Source organism: Dufourea novaeangliae, unplaced genomic scaffold (genome assembly GCF_001272555.1).
Source record: "Dufourea novaeangliae isolate 0120121106 unplaced genomic scaffold, ASM127255v1 scaffold124, whole genome shotgun sequence".
NCBI lineage: Eukaryota > Metazoa > Arthropoda > Insecta > Hymenoptera > Halictidae > Dufourea > Dufourea novaeangliae.
In genome coordinates this window covers 695,859-711,125 of record NW_015374010.1, presented here as the reverse complement: position 1 = coordinate 711,125, position 15,267 = coordinate 695,859, and the positions used below count along the sequence as shown (strand labels likewise).

Genomic DNA, 15,267 nt, shown 5'->3' with positions numbered 1-15,267 from the left:
ATTTTCTGTATGGTTCGTTTACATACTATGGAAGATAGAATATCAGTTATAATTCGTATCGTGTCAATTAACCCTAAGTATATGATTAAAAGCCAATAACTAGACTCTTATTCTATGATAGGGCATGCAAAAGCGTTAGCAAAAGTATTTTGCATTTGAAGTAACTTCGGACGATTTGATTATCTGTTAACAAGTGTTTAAATAGTTTAAATTTAACATACATAGTGTTATGGTCGGAAAGTTATAGAAGCGAGAAGAATATACGTAATATATTTCAATTGATTTGTCGAGGTTGCTTAAGACTGCTAAACTGCATTCAGTTTGAGCGAGCTTGATTATCGTTGTTTGTACAATAAAAGCGTAATGAAACTACCGGCTGCACTATTACTCAATTCAGACCTGTGAATAGTATATTTGTCGAATTATGATGTGAAAAATGCAAATATGATCGGTGCATGCGATTGGTCATTTTTTACTAATATATTCTTAATTGGTAATTTTACATGAATGGTTGAATATAGTTATATTTCGTGACGAAAAAATAACATACGCTATAGTATAATTCGTGCAACCGGCAAAGTACTCGTACACCCGTTTACTATTAGGTTTAACGGGAAGTTTTGCGTTTTCTATATGATTACACTATATCTAATTATTCTTGTATTCTTTATATCTTTATCTGGTGTTCTATCACAGCATATGTCTACAATTATATTTTAACCTTCCATTTTTCAAATTGTAAAAATTGTTCAGAAATATCAGTTAATAAAATGCATGTACATACAATAGAGTATCACTTTATGACTTTCTGAGAAACACTACACTAAAACAAGAAATAGTAAAAAAAAAAGCATTCGTGAAATGAACGAGGGTGTTGCTAAGATTGTAGTTTAGCACTACATTATAGACTTTCAAAGGCAATACATAAAAGATGATTTACAAGCGACAAATGCAATAAATCGTCGTTTTACTATTAAGAAGCTCGCAATGAACTTTGATGTAGCCGAAATCTGTGTCGAAACACTTCATTGTGTACATTACATAATAAAGATCAAAACGCAAAAACTCTCAGTTTAACCTAATACTACTGCAATGTTTCTTCTCACATGGTCGACGGAACCGTAAAGCACAATACTATCGCAACGTATCGCGAAAGTGACTAATTACCTGAAACATTTCATTGTTCACTGCTTAATTACAAATGTAAATTTAACGACTATCGAAAGGCACGAATCGTAAACAACCGTTATCGCCGAGCAATTATTATTTGCGATGATATTTTATGGAAAGGATGTACGTCTGTGCAATATAACTTATCGAAATAATCGTTATGATCTTTGGTCACGACAAATACCGTACTGTAATATATATAAAAAAGAGGAGATAAATTTTACAGAGCTCATTTATGTTCTATTTTCTTTAGCGGGGTCACGCATGGTTACGGAGTTCCTAGTTTTAATAGGCTTCAAAATGGAAATCATAACATCTTAAAAAATACAAGTATACAAGATGGTTTATGGCCTTAACCGCGTTTTACGTACTAGGATTTTTTTTTCACGCTTATAGTTACATATTATGAGTTTGAAGTCTACACTAGATGATAAACTTGACTCATGTGTTTTATGTCGATTGTAATGATGAGTCCCCGAATGTCTTTCACGTGTCTGCGACAGATTACCTTACCGCTTAAAACTTCACCTTTAAAGAAATGATTTGTGATTACTTTTTTTTGTGAAAATATATTTACCAATGTATAGATATCTTGTTTTACTATCGATTAAACAACTCTCCAGACGTCATATGAATTTTTTTTCCACAGTTACACTATGTAAAGAGGAAACTGGATATCGTGCACAGAACGTTTCTTTAATTTACTGGAGCTTACCTTCAGTGATGCTAATTGGCTCGCTCAACGAGAACACTGTTTGTTTCCAATGCGTCGGAGTTGAGTTGGGTCCCGTGCTAAAGTGAACTGGATTGTCTAAGTCGAAGAATATATCAAAAAAACCAATGATCGCGGTCAACGATCCAGTCTTCTTCACTTTTAACTCGAACGGCGACGAGAAGTCCATGTAATCCATCGTCACTTTATACAGATCGAATGATTGAATTTCAACGGTACTTGTTATTAACTCGTCGGCAGCACATACGTGTATGTTTGGTTCGCGAATCACGTCCGATTTCATGCAGCTCATTTTAAAGCCATATACGTTTGTCCAGTAGTCGATCAGCTCTACGTATCTCTCTGTAATATAAATACTCCTGTAACTTGCACCATTCAATCATGTAAGATTATTAGTTTATTATCGACTTAACAGTAGTACGATAGAACTATTAATTAACATACTAGTATCTCCACTTCCAACAATGCTAAGTGTACATCTGTTAGGTAATAGTAGACCACCAGGTGCTAAGTAATGATCCCTGGCGTATATAACAGAGTCTAACATGCCCTCGAACAAAAGAAAATAGCCCATCCATTCGGACACAATCGCATCTACTTTCTCTTCATCGAGATTAATGTCTTCAAGGCGACCTTTTTTTAAAGTGATAATATCACTTAAATTGTTTTCTCTATGTTAAAAAAGATCTTATTAGGTATACAAACGTAAATGAAATTGTTTTGTAATAAATGTTTCTACGAGGTAGATTTGTTTAAAATTTAACATCGAAGAAATAGAATGAAATTGTTGAACAATGTTTATACCTTACTATGTCTATAGCTCGATATATCACATCTGACTGGTCAACACTAATAACTTTACGGCATCCGGTTTTTGCTGCAAACATAGACAGAATACCAGTTCCACAACCAACATCTAACACAATGGTATTTCTAAATCTGTTTGCATTTGTTAGTAACGCATCGCGATAACTCTCTGTTCGTACTTTGTCCTATGAACAAAATGGCAGTCATTTAGATATTAATTCCAGTTTGAAATTAAACAAATAATAAAGTACATACTGTTAACATTTCATGATGTATTGCAAAATGACTGTATGCAGTAAAATAGTGTTCATCGTAATGGCAATTAGAATTAGCAGATGATCTATCACTATTGTTTGTATCAGAATCTTCATCTAAGATCAGTTTCTGTGCTTTCTTTGTCATTTCATCTATTTGCTAAATAATCACTTCATCATTAGATATATTTCTTGTCTATCATCCCAAATGTTAAGGTAACTATGTACACACCTGTTTTGCCATGCAACATGCTAGTTCACGTTGTTCTAACTCTGCTCTTAATGTTTGTATTGTTCTTTGCAAATCAGCAAAATGTGCCTCGGATAATGTAACACAACCATTTTCTGAGTTTACGGTATATGCTGTAGGCTTCGTTGTCTTCTCTTCCAAGTCGTCAATGTCTTTAAGAAAATGAACATTGAACTCATTTGCTAATTTGAGAAAGATTAATTCTCAATAAACATACCAAACATCAACCATGGATCATCTTCAATAATAGGACTCAAGTATATATCGTTTTCCCATGCTTTTATATTTAATGCATTTAGTTGATCAGGTAGAACATTCTTTTTCCTAATAAAGTTAATCAATTTTATGTAAGAATAAGTATCCAGAGAATGTCTTGTTACAAAATTCTTCATGTCAAATCTATGTGATTTGACAAGGTGTTCCAATGCCTCTGTCAAGCTTTTTATAACTTCGTTACAGAAGAGACATAGTATGGTCTCATAATCTTCAGTAATTTCATCCCAGTCGTCTCCACTGTCATTGTCACTTGTTCCATCCATCTCACATTCATAATCAGTCTTTGATGGAATAGCTGAAAAACAAAAGATTTTATAAAATTACTTATATCACAAACATTTACATATTAAAAGCACTTTTTAGATCTCCAAGTTGAATTAATGACTGTGTCCTATCAAAAGTATATAGCAGAGAATAATACAGTGAAATTAAAAGATACAAACGTTTTAATCGTTAAATTAGTAAAAATGTGTGGTCATGCAGAGTCAAAATTAATCGATACCTTGTTCTGTCATTTTGCAATTTATCGTTCCGAGTAAAATGTAATATTTAACGGAACGAAAACAGGAGCGTTTAAATTTTTTCAAGGTTAGGGATTCTTGTTCGACTCATTCGTGCACGTGTATTTACATGTATTTAGAAGCAGGCGAAGCCCCTCTCCTTTAACGTCAAACTTCTATTCCCTGATTCCCTGTCAGCCCTATCACCTCAGTGTCAGCCGTTGAAGGCTTGCTTTCTGCAGTTGATCCTACCTAATCTAGAATTTAATATTTATTGATTCCACTTGTCGCTCAAGAGTACTTGACCTTACAAACGTTTCTTTTCCGTCCACGTCTTTTGGTAATCGCTGAGAGGAAATCGAAACACTTTCCCTGCAACATAAAAGGCATGTCCAGACGTGTTCCGTGAATCTGTTAACACTTTTCTCTTTATAAGCATTTTGCTGAACTTCTTTATTTTTGTGCTTATCAATAAGGAACCTATTAACTTCTTACAAATAAGCTACATATGCATATATACCGGTGATCATGAGAGTAGTCTAAATATAGGTAAGTATCCTTCAGCGCGGGAAGGTAGCAGAACTAGATTTTCATTTTTTACTATTTCGATTTGAACTCTGTATAATGATACAATTATTAACGCCATTATTCAATTCAATTTTCAATTCTATTACAAAAATAGTTCCACATTATTATGACATATATAGATCAATGTAACACAAGAAAGTGGCGAATTAAATTTTCACAAACTATTGACTCGGATCATTATTTTAATAATTATGATAAATATAAATAAGAATTAAAGTTGAAAGATTGGAAAATAGATTTTTGCCTATTAATTGTTGGGTCTAACGAGGGAAGTAAATAGATACTGTTAGGTAAAACAATTAATGAAACAGAATTTTTTTATCTCATACTTTGTCCGAACGTCCGATTTGTTTCATGTGTGCTTGTATGTACATTACATTTCATATGAGCTTGATTGATCGACTCTATAAAAGAAAAAGCATAGAATATCAGTCTTTTACTTGTAGGGCAAACTCGTTAAAAACATACAAAGAGAAACCTTCTGGATACATGATTATGATTACACATAGACAAAAACATAAGTAAAATATACAAAAATGCATTACTGTACAATGCGATGTAATGATTATACATTTTTTTTTCAAATTCTATCTTCTAATGTAAGAAGTAAGAACACGTCAATTATATAGTAAATTGTATAAAAATCAGGTTTCATATTGCAAAATGTGAAATATATGTAACATATATTATTATAATACATGAATACATCAAAAGTACTAAAATTGAAAGACGTATGTAAAATGGTATTGATCAGTTTAACTTCAGGTGGGTTGTTGCTTCTTCCGGAAATTAAAGAAAAATTAAAAACAAAGAAAAATTGCCTTATGCAATTGTTTCATATAAACAATGATATACAATATACAATGCTTCTATTCGAAAATTTCGAACACAATTTACAGTATCATATAATACTTTGTTGGATGTTTACGGTAAAATAGAGAAATTTATATATTTATAAAATATATATATTTAAAATCCGCCAGTAAAGTACTGCCGGTAATTCTACATCGCTGTGTATTCCATTCAGTAATATTGTATCGCGGAAAATGTATTTCCCCCCGGAAATATGGGACCATATATTTTTATACGCCGATCCGGTGACGCTCACAAATTTGAAAACAGTTTGTCAACACTGGAATAAAAGTATTGATAAAATCTTGAAGGTACGTTACATATTTCCTTAACATTATGATTCTTCGTTTATATATATAACACCTTCGAAATTTCATACTTTCATAAGCAATTTTTTGTTTCTTTAAATATGTATACTCTATTATTATTCTCGTTAATGTCGAATTTAAATTGAAACAATCGTGATGTAAGTATGTGAATGTATATATACATATGCAACGGATGCACATATATTTATGACATAATTTACAACTGTTTGTAATATTCTTTAAACTTTAATTTCTAATTATTAAAATTTATTAATTATGCGCAGCAAAATGACCATTGGTACAGAAAATGTAAAACAGAAATTCCAGAATATTTTTGGAGCACTTTCTGCAAGACATTGAATCCAAAGAAATATTACACTAAGTTTCATGAGAAACATGATGCTGAAATGTGGATGGCATTATACAAATTGTGGATTACATGTAAAAATACAATGAACTGGAATACAGAAAATGTATGTATTGAACCATTGCGAAGACAACATCATGCAGGACAGATTACATGTGTAGAAACTTCAGGTAACAATGTACAGAGAAGTGTTCAAACATTGAATTATAATTAACATTTAAAATAAATACATCTTATAGGAAACTTAATAGCAATAGGAACAAGTGAAGGATACATTTATTTCTACGATATGTGTGCTTTACAAAAGGGCCCAGTATACGTAGCTGATCATATGGAATATATAAATACTGTACAATTTATCACAGATGGTACTTAGATAGAGTAATTGTAATAACTGGACTGTGGATTTTATGCGTTTTTAACATATATAATTGTCATAAATTCTGTGTAATAAAACATACAACGAAGTTAACAAATTTGTCTAGTTTCCAGATTCTGTAATCTAGTTTGTAAAAGTCTACACCTGCATAAATATCTGCAGTCTAGTAATAATACTATCAATTAATAATACAAATTAAATAATTAATTTATGATCTATAAACACGATCAATTAACAGTATATATGTTTTAGAAACAAGTATTATTTGTGTCTCCCGTTCTGTAAATGGTCACATAAGTTTTTGGGATGTTAGATTAAAGAAATTAATTGAAAAAGCAAGGGGAGACTTGATTTGGTATGGTTTTAAGAATGTAAATTAACCATAATAAATAAATATTACAGTTATTATTAAATACTGAACATTTTATAGTACAAGTTACAGTTATTGTTATACTGCTGCATATAACCGGATAGTTATTGAAGGATCAATACCTAGAACGGTATATGAATTTGATACAGATAATATTATTGCTATCGGAGCAGATAATGAGGAGGTAGTATATTGAGCATTATTCAGTAAATAGTTAAATGCAGTTTGAAATGTTTAAAATGTTAAAATGTTATAATTAAGGTACTTTTTTATACGCAAGAAGGACACTTTGTACATTTAAGTTTGAACACGCCGAGTGGGAATTATCTAAATTGGACGTCCATTAAACCGCCAAATATAAAAATTCGTCATTATTACATATTTAAACCTGATGCAGTTGTCTGTATTACAGGTACGGGCCATTTCATTAATGAAATTCGCTAGTGTGCAGGATAATAATTTTTTTTGTGATTCTAGACAATGGATATTTAGGTTTCTTGGTGAAAGGTAAGGAATGGATAGTGCATAATCTGTTCCCAATTTTACATGGCACTCCGACTACAGTTTTAGTATACGCTAACGTGCTCATCGTCGGCTTAGATTGTGGTAATTTGGTTTACACGGTTATAATATAAAACGTGCATTAAGAATATTTCAAGTTACGCTAAATATTACTCATTATTTTTAGGCAACGTTCATGTATATTACATAAATGATTTTGAAACGATAAATTTCAATACTATTAGTTCTAAAAAATTTACTCTTGATTACACAGCAGTCATATCATTGAATATACTTGTTCAAGTTGAAGCGTATTTAATAATTTCTTACATAAAGAAGGTTTGTATCGTGAAATTAAATTAATATGTCTTACATTATTAAATTTTCTAAAAAGATACATGTCTTCAGAGGACAATAAATTTTGTACAACACAAATATTTGTAAATATAGTATATTTGTTATAAAAATTTGTACTGCAAAAATATATTGTGATATTTAACAAAGTAACACCTAATATGTTTATTACCTAATTGGTTTATTATACTTTATAGTTCTGTGCTGTTCCAGTTCCATATATAGAATCCCACTCAACATAAGTTGTTAAGCTGGATTCAGATACGCTGGGGCGTACATGAATCAATGCATCTTTGAAATCGTCAACTGTAACATGTCTAACATCTTCTTTTCTAATATTTTCTAACTGGCTAAATGGAATACTTCTAATTGGTCCCATACTAGCTTCTTTGCATAAATTGGACATATCCGCCCCCGAATATCCCTTTGATTGTTCAGCTACGTTGTCGACCTCTTCTTCCGTGAGATTGTGCGGAACTGTTGCCAATAAATTATTTATGATTTGTTTACGAGCTTCGAATTCTGGTAAAGGAACATAAAGCCGTTTAACGAGTCGTCTACGTGCCGCTTCATCCAATTCGTGAGGCCTGTTTGTCGCTCCAACTATTAAAATACGATCTTCCTCCGCAGTGGCGGCTCCATCCAGTTGTACTAAAAACTCGGTTTTCAGTCTCCTAGAGCTTTCATGTTCGGTTTCAGATCTTTGGGTCAGCAAAGAATCTATCTCGTCCACAAAAATAACGGACGGCTGGTACACTCTAGCAACAGCGAACAACGCTCTGACCATTTTTTCTCCTTCCCCTATCCATTTTGAAGTTAAAGAGCTCGCAGAAATCGAGAAGAACGTTGATTTACTCTGGGAAGCTATGCACTTTCCTATAAGCGTCTTACCAGTACCTGGAGGTCCAAACAATAAAATTCCTTTAGGGGGTCTACGTAAACCAGTAAAAATATCAGGCCTCAACATTGGGTACACAACTACTTCCTTAATTATTTTCTTCGCGTATTGCAGGCCAGCTATATCGTCCCACGAAATGGTTGTCTTGCTGTCCATTATTTCATTCCTGATCAACTCAACCATTTTTGGTTCTATGTTCTTCAGCCTTTCATCCTCTACTTCCATTGTATCAGTGTCGTTGTTATACATGTTATCGTGTGCTTGCATGTCTTTGTCCTTTTCGCGTTTAAACGGACACACGAATTTAGAATTAATGGATGGTTTACCACCTAGAGTTTTCTTTTGGCTAGGTCTGTTAGCTTTCATCTGCTGTATGCTTAATTCGTCCCTAGCTGTCTTGAAGCAGTTGAATTTCGGTTTAGGTACTTCAGAATCTTCTTCTTTATAATCGTTCGACGGTTCATGATTATTTTTTGGTACATTATACGAGTCCTCTCTTGTAAACTTTGGTTGCATTTTAGATTCAAACTTAACAGATCGTTGCTGAGGTGCAAAGATCTGATTTTCCTGATTCTTTGAATAAGATTTGGGCATCTGTCTCTTATAACTTACTTCAATAATACTGTTTTCATCTGCAGAATTACACGATGAAAAAGATGATCGGTCCACTTCATATTGAATATTATCTTCAAGCCTTGCTTTCATATCCACACTTTTCCCTGAATGGAAATTTGATTTTGCTTGCATACTGACTTTCCTATTCCGTACTGAGGATTCTTTATTCTTCCAAGTACTTATAATATTTTCTATGTGCCTATCATTAAACGTTCTCCCCTGACATGACTCTGTATTGTCATTTTGGCAAGGTAGAGGTTTTACAAAATTAAGTGCTGTCTTTATATCACTTAATCCAGACTTCCATTTTTGTGGATTATTACTGATTTTAGGAGTCTGTGTCTTAAACTGTTTCCAATAATTGTTAATCCCATTTCTGTTCTCCATTAGACTCTGATATTCTTCTAGGCCCCTTCGGAGCAAACATGTTGCCATGTCTTCTGATTCGCTGTAAAATATAATACTTTTTATATATTTCTTTCCTTATGTGTTACAGATATGATATATGTATGTATGTTTAAAGAAAGTTGTTTTGTTTAAAAGTACAACACTTAATGCTATATAATTAGACAATGGATTTGATGCACTTACAGCAAATATGAATATGTGAATCACATTGAAATGAAAAGTTTAGTTAGGGTTAAAGTAACTCTTTATTTTATTTTTAGTTTACAGGATCTGTTAACTGATGAAATAGACCACAAAAATAAGAATTTGTATAAACATCTAGAGTATACATGTTACTATATTATTACAAAACTTACTATTGTTTTGCAGTCAAATACTTTGTAGCAATACATCTGCGCTCAATGTCAACAATCTCTGTGTCATCCTTATTGGCTTGGGAAAATTTTAAGATGTGATATGCTGCCAAAAAGTTACTTTTTTCCTTATTTACTGTTGCCTCAACTGTGGCCATAGCTATACGATACTTAAGTACATATATATCAGCTAAAAAGAATTTCACTTACACTAACAATATAGATAAACATTACATTGCATATCTTACTCACAGATTTTAAGTAGTCACATATGTATATATATGACATATCTGTGAATATACAAACAAACACTGAATTATATTTGTATTAAACTTAACTCACATGACAGAACATTCAATTTGTAAACTGTGCTGTTCCAAATACATAAAAGTTATGAATATTCATATCACCGCCTAAATATTTGTATGTATTCAGAGTAGCAGAAACATACATAAAGAGATGTATTTTATGACAATATTGTCCAAATATTACAAAACATGAATACTTAACACATTAATAACAATTAACAATGTTTGTTTACACACCGGCAACTTAAATTTAGTATGCCCATCAACACAGACAAAATATTACAGCCCATACGAGGTACATATGTAATTATGTTAATAAGAACACTCGTCACACTTGTCAACACTTGTCACTTTACCGGGCCACAGGCAAGTTCACAAGTTACAAAATGCAATGATTTTACACTAAAATTGTAAGGGGGCTCTAGAGCCCCCGAAGCATGAGACAGAAAATTACATTGGATTTTAGGTCTACTCTATATTTCGTCTGTGCTAGCGCGTATTAGCGGTTGCTGAGAGTGTCATCATCGTCGCATTTTAATACGTGTCCCGCTGCTGTCTGTCCGTCCGGTGTTTCTTTTAACGTTGGTTGCATTCTACGAATCTATGGAGTGTTTTCATTATCAGATATCATTGAATTTCTATCTGTAGTAGCATAAGGCGCCTAGCGCGCCTTCCCGTCACGATGAACATGTGTCGGGCTCGATTGTTATTCCACTTTGTAGCTCTTAGCCTACTCCCTTTTGCCCGTCCCGACGAGCACAGTCACGTCGTAAGTATTCGAAATTGACATATTTTCTAAATGTCAAAGTTGCAAGATCGTCGGGTACATGTAATTGTAAGACTCACGACACGTACCATACATTTTGTATCGCTGCAATTCATTTCTTGCTTATCTTTTTATGAAGAGTCAATATGTAATCTTGATTTTGTGTGTTCGATATACACGATTCTTGAAATAAAACACCGTCAATTCAGCACTAATTTGAGAGACTCAAAAAAGATTTAATTTTTCGATATTTTATCATTATCGATAATTGTGTTTTATTATCATAACTGTTATTTCCTTTGCTAGTATGAAGATAACGACGAGGTTGTACTATGGATGAGTACAGTCGGACCATATCATAATCGTCAAGAAACATATTCGTATTACTCGCTACCTTTTTGTATGGGCACAAAGGATGTCATTAACCATTATCATGAAACTTTTTCTGAGGCACTGCAAGGCATCGAACTCAAATTCAGCGGCCTTGAGATTGAATTCAAGGGTAACTCTTTTGTCTATTAAATAGTGTTCAAAAATTTGTGTGGACTCTAATTAAGACTCATGTTTGGCATACTTGCAGCTGATGTTGCAAAACTGGAGTATTGCCAGATAAAATTAAACGAAGAGAGTGAAAAAGCATTTGTATATGCAGTCAAGAATCAGTATTGGTATAAGATGTACATGGATGATCTTCCAATTTGGGGTAAATCATAATGCTGACTTCATTTTTGTTTATCGCTTTGATGTTGTACTACTTGAGGTTTTTATGGTATTTATTAGGGGTTGTGGGAGAGCCAGAAGAAAATAACGGAGTTGTATCTTATTACATTTGGACCCACAAAAAGTTTGATATAGGTTACAATGGAAAGCAAATAGTTGATGTAAATTTGACTAGTGAAAACAAGGTAAAACTAGTACAAGGTGCAGCCATTTCTTTTAGTTACGAAGTCAATTGGAAGAAGAGTAATGTTAAATTTGAAGATAGATTTGACAAATATCTGGATCCTAACTTTTTCCAACATAGAGTAAGCATCGTCATGAAAAAAAAACATTTTAATAAAAAATTCACAATTTATTGTTTTCAATTGGTTTCGCTTTTCAGATTCATTGGTTCAGTATTTTCAATAGCTTCATGATGGTGATCTTCCTTGTTGGACTTGTTTCAATGATTCTAATGCGTACTTTAAGGAAAGATTATGCTAGATATAGTAGGGACGAAGAAATGGATGATATGGAAAGAGATTTAGGAGACGAATATGGTTGGAAACAGGTTCATGGCGATGTATTCAGACCGGCTAGTCACGCAATGCTTTTCTCTGCTTTAATAGGTGCAGGCTATCAGGTAATTATTTCAGTAATTAAGTTATTTCAGACTCAAAGAACAATTTGAGTGATGCACCTTATTTTATTTTAGGTTACAGTTGTTGTTCTTAGCGTTATCATTTTCGCTATTCTCGGAGAGCTTTACACCGAAAGAGGCTCTATGCTGTCCACAGCAATTTTTGTGTATGCTGCCACATCGCCTATAAATGGTTATGCTGGCGGAGGTTTATATGCTCGCATGGGAGGACGGATTTGGATCAAGCAAATGATCCTTAGCGCCTTTATGTTACCTTTGATCGTCTGTGGCACTGCATTCTTCATCAACTTCATCGCCATGTATTACCATGCTAGCCGTGCAATACCGTTTGGTTCTATGGTGAGTGTCGGTACATTTTCTCTGTTTTTGTAGGACGTTCTATTCGTGAATTATATTTTTTAAATCTGTTTCTGATAACTATGAAGTTTTATTGTTCTAATGTATTCCTAATCATTTTGTTTATTCAGGTGGCAGTTACGTGTATTTGCATATTTGTTATATTACCTTTAACATTAGTTGGAACGATCTTAGGCCGAAATTTAGCCGGGACTCCGGACGCACCGTGTAGGGTTAATGCAGTACCTCGACCTATTCCCGAAAAGAAGTGGTTTATGGAACCACTGATTATTATAATGCTTGGTGGCATTTTGCCGTTTGGTTCGATATTCATCGAAATGTATGTTTCATTATTTTGCAATTTCAAATAATAGATTAGTTAACATGAAACTTTATTCTTTCAGGTACTTCATTTTTACCTCGTTCTGGGCATACAAAATCTACTATGTTTACGGTTTTATGTTACTAGTATTCGTTATTCTAATGATAGTAACGGTCTGTGTTACTATCGTGTGTACATACTTTTTGCTGAACGCTGAAGACTATCGATGGTAAGAGCTGTTTAGTTGTTATTAGAGTTATGAAAATTTATAAAACAACTCTAACACGTTAAATACTGTGACGGACCTTGGGAATATACACGACGGTGGATGTAATTCTAACATTCACCTTTTTCTTACAGGCAGTGGACAAGTTTCTTAGCCGCAGCTTCGACTGCTGGATATGTTTACGTATATTCCTTCTATTATTTCTTCTTCAAGACTAAGTATGCTTTTGTCACGTTAATAAGATCTGATTAAGATTAGTGTAATTTTATTTGAAAAAGTCTCATTACTTCGTGTGTTTCTTTTTAGAATGTACGGTCTCTTCCAAACGGCATTTTACTTTGGTTATATGGCACTATTCAGCCTCGCCTTAGGTATAATGTGCGGAACTGTCGGTTTCGTGGGCACCAATGCATTTGTACGGAAGATCTACTCCACAGTGAAAATTGACTAAAGCACAAGTCTAGTGTATCGTCTACACTATACCGTGGATTAAACCCACAAGAGCGTACAGAACGATGCTACTGCTCTTCGTGAAGTAGGACTCTTCTTCCATCGATGCCATTAATTAGTTTACTGTTCAATAATGACGCGCAAGCGTATTGTCGCAGAAAAATTTCTCAACGAGTCTCAACATTGTATCTAACAGTAACAACGTGAATATGAGATATTTTCGTTCATATATTGCGATTCATCGAGTGTTTCATCGAATGCCGCAATATCTTCCCATAATTTGTTCGTTGATCATTTAGTAGGCATATCCGAAGTCGAGTCCTATGATAGTTTGAAACGAAACTGTTCGCCAATTATTCAGTCACATATATTATTCGTCCCGTGAGTCACAGTTTCGTGTAATACGAAACGTTGGTCTGGGCAATGCAATTTTAGAATCATTACTTAAAGTAACTTGACTATATAACGTTGCTCAATTTCGCTGGAAATTATTCAGAAGTCATTAGTTTTTTTAACGTATAATTCGCGCATAGAAATAAACCAAGGAATTGTATGATTTTAGAAATGTTCTGAGAGTTTTCATTACGATCGACTCTTGTTACACGTATCGAAATTTTTCAGACCGATACAGGATGTTTCTTAACATGTAGGATGCAGTTCACTAAAGGTCGAAGTACATGAAAACAATGAAGAAGATTTATATAAATGTATTTCCATTTAATCATACTTCCAAGTAGTAGTCACTTTTCTACTGCCAAAATGGATGTTAACCGTGGCCATAACTTGGGAACAAGATCAAGCAGGGAACACGTTTATGTGAATTTTTTATTAATAGTTTTCTGTGCCTCCTGACTACTGCTAGAAGTGCGTCACCCATATTATGAAACACTCTGTATATTAACATTCCAATGTGCCACCGAATGTGAATAATTCGTTGTAATTTTTGAAGTAAAAAAAAAACAAAAAAAATCAAAGTTATATGTTTTAAAAAATAACCGAAAACGACGGACAAAGTTTGGTCAGGATGCGAACACTATTTCAGCTGATACGATTAGAACAGTGCCTCAGTTATGTGACTCCAGACTGGAAATTTTAGTCATGTGAAGAACGACGCTCGAATTACCGACGATTGAAGTAATGTTAATTTAATAGATAAGCTAGGTGTTAGATCGTGAAGTAAGAACGCGAACATAAGGATGTTTTTTTACTATTGGCTTCGTACTATATGCCAGAACACGTCACCTTCGTGTGGATTTCTTTTGTTTATAAATTGTGAGTGCATTGATAAAAGTGTCGCGAGCCTATTAACGAGGAATAGACGATCCTTTCGATCGGGATCCTCCTTATGCGGATTAAAATATTTAAGCACGCATTAATCGCCGCTAAAGAAAACGATTTAACGATGAGAAGGGGATTGGGATTTTGGAATCACGATGAATGTCCTTATCCTACTTCGATACTTTCGAATGACGAATACAAGTGAGAACATTCGAATGAATATACGGTTTGTTGTTAG

At 33.5% G+C, this 15,267-nt stretch overlaps 4 protein-coding genes across 5 annotated transcripts; 2 read left to right on the top strand and 2 right to left on the bottom strand.

Moving 5' to 3' along the window:
• Positions 1 to 876: 876 nt before the first annotated feature.
• On the bottom strand, positions 877 to 4,507 carry LOC107188393 (protein arginine N-methyltransferase 3). Its single transcript, XM_015576675.1, has 8 exons — positions 3,993 to 4,507; positions 3,432 to 3,785; positions 3,197 to 3,366; positions 2,966 to 3,124; positions 2,708 to 2,895; positions 2,348 to 2,574; positions 1,886 to 2,245; positions 877 to 1,698 (listed from the first exon to the last, which is right to left on the bottom strand). Exons 1-8 carry the CDS (start codon positions 4,003 to 4,005, stop codon positions 1,589 to 1,591), a joined length of 1,581 nt encoding a protein of 526 aa, XP_015432161.1. The 5' UTR covers positions 4,006 to 4,507; the 3' UTR covers positions 877 to 1,588.
• Positions 4,508 to 4,513: 6 nt separating this feature from the next.
• Positions 4,514 to 7,718, top strand: LOC107188316. The gene is made up of 9 exons (XM_015576592.1): positions 4,514 to 4,539; positions 5,606 to 5,741; positions 6,023 to 6,275; positions 6,345 to 6,473; positions 6,737 to 6,839; positions 6,915 to 7,038; positions 7,116 to 7,266; positions 7,332 to 7,460; positions 7,543 to 7,718. The coding sequence occupies exons 2-9, from the start codon at positions 5,625 to 5,627 to the stop codon at positions 7,716 to 7,718; spliced, it is 1,182 nt and encodes a 393-aa protein (XP_015432078.1). The 5' UTR covers positions 4,514 to 4,539; positions 5,606 to 5,624.
• A 113-nt stretch (positions 7,719 to 7,831) lies between these two features.
• LOC107188422 (fidgetin-like protein 1) lies at positions 7,832 to 10,487 on the bottom strand. Of its 2 annotated transcripts, XM_015576715.1 has the most exons (3): positions 10,326 to 10,487; positions 9,987 to 10,173; positions 7,832 to 9,670 (listed from the first exon to the last, which is right to left on the bottom strand). In XM_015576715.1, exons 2-3 carry the CDS (start codon positions 10,139 to 10,141, stop codon positions 7,894 to 7,896), a joined length of 1,932 nt encoding a protein of 643 aa, XP_015432201.1. In that variant the 5' UTR covers positions 10,142 to 10,173; positions 10,326 to 10,487; the 3' UTR covers positions 7,832 to 7,893. The 2 variants fall into 2 exon arrangements, with proteins under 2 accessions (XP_015432201.1, XP_015432202.1); XM_015576716.1 differs by lacking the exon at positions 9,987 to 10,173 and having other exon boundaries at positions 10,326 to 10,370.
• A 352-nt stretch (positions 10,488 to 10,839) lies between these two features.
• Positions 10,840 to 14,293, top strand: LOC107188371 (transmembrane 9 superfamily member 3). The gene is made up of 10 exons (XM_015576648.1): positions 10,840 to 11,060; positions 11,364 to 11,559; positions 11,638 to 11,760; positions 11,838 to 12,082; positions 12,160 to 12,399; positions 12,472 to 12,756; positions 12,885 to 13,093; positions 13,158 to 13,304; positions 13,436 to 13,519; positions 13,608 to 14,293. Exons 1-10 carry the CDS (start codon positions 10,974 to 10,976, stop codon positions 13,750 to 13,752), a joined length of 1,761 nt encoding a protein of 586 aa, XP_015432134.1. The 5' UTR covers positions 10,840 to 10,973; the 3' UTR covers positions 13,753 to 14,293.
• The last annotated feature ends 974 nt before the right edge of the window (positions 14,294 to 15,267 follow it).

Excerpts from the sequence above, each read along its gene's own strand:
- LOC107188316 (XM_015576592.1), top strand. The coding sequence starts at position 5,625 with ATGTATTTCCCCCCGGAAATATGGGACCATATATTTTTATACGCCGAT. Across the intron at positions 5,742-6,022 it reads GTATTGATAAAATCTTGAAG|CAAAATGACCATTGGTACAG; the intron begins GTACGTTACATA and ends AATTATGCGCAG. Across the intron at positions 7,461-7,542 it reads CATCGTCGGCTTAGATTGTG|GCAACGTTCATGTATATTAC; the intron begins GTAATTTGGTTT and ends CATTATTTTTAG.
- LOC107188422 (XM_015576715.1), bottom strand. The coding sequence starts at position 10,141 with ATGGCCACAGTTGAGGCAACAGTAAATAAGGAAAAAAGTAACTTTTTG. Across the intron at positions 9,671-9,986 it reads TATTTGACTGCAAAACAATA|CGAATCAGAAGACATGGCAA; the intron begins GTAAGTTTTGTA and ends TATATTTTACAG.
- LOC107188393 (XM_015576675.1), bottom strand. Across the intron at positions 3,367-3,431 it reads TGATCCATGGTTGATGTTTG|ACATTGACGACTTGGAAGAG; the intron begins GTATGTTTATTG and ends ATTTTCTTAAAG. Across the intron at positions 3,125-3,196 it reads CATGTTGCATGGCAAAACAG|CAAATAGATGAAATGACAAA; the intron begins GTGTGTACATAG and ends GTGATTATTTAG.
- LOC107188371 (XM_015576648.1), top strand. The coding sequence starts at position 10,974 with ATGAACATGTGTCGGGCTCGATTGTTATTCCACTTTGTAGCTCTTAGC. Across the intron at positions 11,061-11,363 it reads CCGACGAGCACAGTCACGTC|TATGAAGATAACGACGAGGT; the intron begins GTAAGTATTCGA and ends TTCCTTTGCTAG. Across the intron at positions 11,761-11,837 it reads GGATGATCTTCCAATTTGGG|GGGTTGTGGGAGAGCCAGAA; the intron begins GTAAATCATAAT and ends GGTATTTATTAG.